General features: G+C 44.7%; 1 protein-coding gene across 1 annotated transcript; it reads left to right on the forward strand.

The window, feature by feature from the left end:
* The first annotated feature begins 1,344 nt into the window (after positions 1 to 1,344).
* Positions 1,345 to 4,128, forward strand: irf2bp2a (interferon regulatory factor 2 binding protein 2a). Its single transcript, XM_028820243.2, has 2 exons — positions 1,345 to 2,501; positions 2,977 to 4,128. Exons 1-2 carry the CDS (start codon positions 1,652 to 1,654, stop codon positions 3,675 to 3,677), a joined length of 1,551 nt encoding a protein of 516 aa, XP_028676076.1. The 5' UTR covers positions 1,345 to 1,651; the 3' UTR covers positions 3,678 to 4,128.
* Positions 4,129 to 5,155: the final 1,027 nt, after the last annotated feature.

The raw sequence follows: 5,155 nt of genomic DNA on the forward strand, positions 1-5,155 counted from the left end.
CTCTATAAGAAAGCGTCCACGTCACAGTTTTGTTCTAAAGCTGAAATTATTTAAAGGTTGTGTTTGTAATTATGCATATTTTATTCTACGCTCGGAATATTTGAATATTATTTACAGTGTTTCCGTTTCGGGTTTGCCTCAAGAGGAAATATCAGTCATCAAATCTGCCTTTTGCACACACACGCATCGCATATATGCTTTTATTATCACAACACGCTTCCCTACATATTTGAAAAAAAAAAACTCCAGCCATAGCGTGAGAAATTTACATTTTTTGTATTTTTTTTTTTGCTTCAATAAAATGCAAACAATTTGCCCTGCGATTTACAGCAGTGGAAGAGTCATCTTGCTGTCCACTCCGCGGAAAAAAAGCATACTTGTTACTAGGTTAACGAGACCGTATAAATTAAGTCAATAGAACAAACGAGCGCGCCTGCTGCATCGTCATATATTTTATAGTGATTCTTTTTCTGCAACATTTAAAGCAACTTAAGAAAAAAAATGAATTAATCAACAAAAGAGCCAAGCCTAAGCGTGTCGGTAACATGAGCAGTTGTTTGCACAAAGTTAGCTGAGGGCAGTGTGATGCGTGACGTGGTGCTGGCATTCTTACTGGAATGTGGATTTGCTAAATGGGGCCGCGAGTGCCAATTACATAGAGTCACGTATCCGCCGGCGCATGCGCGCAAGGGGGGCTGGGACCTGGCAAGTGGCGGTGACGCCACAATCGGCTGAGCTTTGGAGGACATTAACACTTTTACAACTGAAGCTTGCAGCAGCGCGACTAACATTGCCACACCTGCCTGTTTGAATCAACAAGCCCGAACGTTTTTTTTTTTCCCGCGGATGCCAAAATTATATAATTTCGTAACATTATCTTTGGGCGTATATCCTTATTGAAAACACTCCTTCCAAACCCGATAACCCTAACCCTGCCATAAAAATCTTAAAAAAGATGTAGCGTATCTCCGATTGGGGTCCAGGTTTGGCCATTGGACAGCATCCGACTCTCCATAACCCTAGGGTGGAAAAAGCGAACCTCCACGTGTCTTAAGACGCAAATAATATATTCACCACTTAACGCAGTCGATTTTCTGGATAATGTGTCTTTCCTGGCAAAATTGTGCCCCCCCCCCCGTTTTGGTTGTTGTAAGAAAATGTAAAAAAAAAGTAGACCTATGAAGTAAACCTTCCTTATTGCAGCAATCTCGTTTTTACTTCTGGTTGTAGCTCTTGTATTCCTGGCACTGGTTCAATTGATTTAAAAAAGGGGGCAGAGACGTCGAAATAGAGCATGCGCAGGAGGGGGGCTGTCGAAGAATCAAGTAAATAGAATTGGAGCTGGAAGCACAAGTTTAGTGTTCCGTGATGACGTCACCGCTCCACATTGAGCCCGCTCGTTCGCTCAGTAGTAGTGAGTGAGTGAGTGAGTGAGATAGATAGAGGCGCGCTCTAGTAAAGTACACACTGCCATGAACTTCTGTTTGTAACTTCATTGTTGTTGCTGGTCTTTGGACAGGCCCGATAGGAAGAGGGAGGAAAAAAAACAGAAATTCTAAACTTTTCTTTGCCGTAAGTTTGCCAGTTTTTTTCTTTTTTTTTGAACAGCACCAGCGGACAGCCGATAGAAGGCTAACTACTTTGGCGAGCGATGTCTTCTGCGGCGGTCGCTGCTTCCAGGAGGCAGTCGTGTTATTTATGCGACTTGCCCCGCATGCCGTGGGCTATGATCTGGGATTTTACAGAGCCCGTTTGCAGGGGATGTGTAAACTACGAGGGAGCGGACCGCATTGAGTTTGTGATCGAGACGGCTCGGCAGCTCAAGAGAGCTCACGGCTTCCAGGAGGGGAGATCACCGGGGCCGGTAAAAGCGCAGCTCTCCTCTGGCAAGGACATCCAGCAGATCAATCACACGACGGCTGATCCGGGATCCCGGCCGCCTCAACCCCTGGATCGCTATCCCATCGCTTCAGATCGCCCTCCACGGCTGGGACCCGAGTATTCATCAGCAAGGCAAGCTAATGGCATCCCGGTGCCCAATGGATTTCCCAAACCGGACGAGCCACCGGAGCTGAACAGGCAAAGCCCCAACCCCCGCAGGACTAGCACGGTGCCCCCCACTTTGATGCCTTTAGTCAACGGGACATCTCACAATCTGCCCCCGCCGTCTGTGCACGCTGTCAACGGCAGGAACTCGCAGATGGGAATGTCGCCTGCGTTAACGGCGAGCCAAGCAGAGATCAGCAGCAAGCGGCCGGCCTCCGTCTCCAGCACGGACCACGAGCGGGATATCAAAGACAAGCACCGGGCGGACAGTCTGTCCGACATCGGTGAGAATCACAAAAACAGATCCGAGGAATGGCCGAATAAGCCTAAGACAGTGCGGGACATGATGGCTTTGCACCACTCGCCTTTCGACGCGCGCTTCAAGAAGGAGCACGCACCCTTGCAGCAGGGCAGGGGCATGGGCTTTGATGCCAGTCCTGTGGCCACCAAGTCAGGTAAGGAGATCATTCACAAAACGTCGCCTGTGTCAAAGCAGACAGGCGCATGAGTCAGCCTGCGTGCATGAAAACATGCTAGCGGGGGTATTTCCGCTGCTTACAGTTGTCGCTGAGCTGAGTGCCAGTGCAAGTGATTACCCTGCAGATCTTGACGTGTGCATGTGTGCCCGTGTGTGTGTGCGCGTGCGCGTATGTGTGTGTCTGCCTGCCTGCGTGCTTGTTTTTATTGCAATAAACACGCAACTGCCCAGATGATTTTGATTGCGTGATCGATGTGGGATATATATATATATATAATATATATATATATATATATATATATATATATATATATATATATAAATATATATATATATATATATATATATATATATATAAATATATATATATAATAGGCTTGTGACTGTTGTGTGTATCTCGTGTAGTTACTGCACAGTATATTCATGTTCTTGTTTGTTGCTGTGTTTTCTAGGGCGCGGCGGGGTGAGGAAGCGGAAACCATCCCCGGAGCCTGAAGGAGAAGGGGCACCCGCCAAGATCAACGGGGAAGGGCAACAGTGGCTGCCGCCCCCTGCCGAAGTAATGAAAATGACCACCATGGCCACCACCTTTGTGACACCTCCTTCTCCTCATTCCAACCGTACTACTCCGCCAGAAGCTTCCCAGAATGGCCAGTCACCCATGGCAGCCCTCATACTGGCGGCAGACAACGCCGGGGGGAACAGCTCCCCTAAAGATGCCAACCAGGTACACTCCACCACTCGGCGGAACAGCAACAGCCCCCTGTCCCCTTCATCTATGAACCAAAGGAGAGTTGCTCAAAGGGATGTGCCAGGTGCAGGGACGCCGCACGCCCCAGGCATGGAGCAAGGGCACCCCCAAAGCATTCCGGACTCTTCAGTACCAAGCAGTATCCCCCTGTGCTGCACCCTGTGTCACGAGCGCCTTGAGGACACGCATTTCGTACAGTGCCCTTCAGTAGCTTCGCACAAGTTTTGCTTTCCGTGCTCCAGAGAGAGCATCAAGCAACAAGGGGCAACCGGGGAAGTGTATTGCCCCAGTGGAGAGAAATGCCCCCTGGTGGGCTCAAGCGTACCATGGGCTTTTATGCAAGGGGAAATCGCAACCATTCTTGCAGGGGATGTCAAAGTAAAAAAGGAGAGGGACCCTTAACTTCTTTAAAAACACAGCAACTACAAAAAAAAGAAAGAAAAATATAAATATATAAATAAATGCATACATACCATCCAAAAGAAACTAAAGGACCTGTATATATGTTGAACATAAGGAAAGTGTAAACTTCGTAAACATGGCTGTATAATTTTTGATTTTTGAATACATTGTGTTTATATTTTTTGAAGATAAAGGTATGTACTCATTATAATGGACTATTTTCCCCCTTTTTTGTCGATGTTTAATTGCAAAAAAGAAAAAAAAACATACATTCAAACGAAAAAAAAAAATCATTTGATGTACTTTAGGTCTGGTGACAGTTCCTGTTAAAACGTAGAATGTGACTAATGCTACTCTACGAGCACTTGGCAAAAACTGAAATGCTTCTAGCTGTACTTGTATGCACTTGTTAAAATATTGCCAAATACAGTTTCTGACCTTGTAATAATAAGTAAGTGTCTGTGATTGCTTATTCACCATAATCAGCAAAGCCCTGGGGACATGTGTCCTGGCGGCAGAAAATCTCAATAGGCGGTGATGTAATGTCGTAGAAATAGAGCAGTTTGGTGTAGCGCTTCTACTTCCCAATGACATTATTTAAGGCATTTTTATATTTGAGATATTTTCGCCTTTATGGTTCTGGTAAGAAAAATACCTACAAAACATGTGCCGAAATAATTATCGGAATGTATTTACAAATATTTGCAACTACGGTGCCTAAAATAAGTACTGTATAAGCATTATTTCCAGCGAGTGAAAAAGTGAAATGCTCAGCAGAAATAGGAGACGCGTTATCAAAGGACGTCGCACTTTTCTCGCACCATCTGAAGCTCCTTCTAGCTTTGGCGGGGGTCTGACATTCCTGAACTTTTCTATATAAGTTAAATTGCATTGGTGGTCCTTGTCCAGCACCTACTAATCTATTCTGCGTCAGAAACTGCTCGGAGAGGCACTTTGCCTTGAATAACATGATGCATTAAATACGAAGCTATTTAGTGTACAAATTGAAACTCGGTGTTTAAGGACGTGCTGCTAAACACAAGAAGGCTACTTCTAAATGGCCGTTATAATTCAAAGCAAAATCAGCGTAGAACTATAGATCACAGATTTACTGATAATCTTAAATGAAAGAGGAATGCCTAGTCATTTTTTTATTATTAAGACGATCTCACATATTATTTGCGCAGAATGGCCTATTTTAAAAGTGCTGATTCGTTATTACTTAGCGCCCCACCGAATTATTCTTATATAAAGTAGCAAATGACTCGTGGGACATTTCAACAGTTCATTCATCTACTTAACTTTAATCGTAATAGTTTCGGTTTTCCATAATAAGCCCGTATTTTTAGAGCTTTCAATTTAATAGATATTCAGTATGTGCTGAAAAGAAAAAAAAAACAAACAAAAACAGCACTTCCTTTTTAAGTGTACAGTAAGCAGCAGTGTGTGCCACAGATACGCTGTGACGTACATCGAGC

This window comes from Erpetoichthys calabaricus, chromosome 15 (assembly GCF_900747795.2).
Source record: "Erpetoichthys calabaricus chromosome 15, fErpCal1.3, whole genome shotgun sequence".
NCBI classification, from domain to species: Eukaryota; Metazoa; Chordata; class Cladistia; order Polypteriformes; family Polypteridae; genus Erpetoichthys; species Erpetoichthys calabaricus.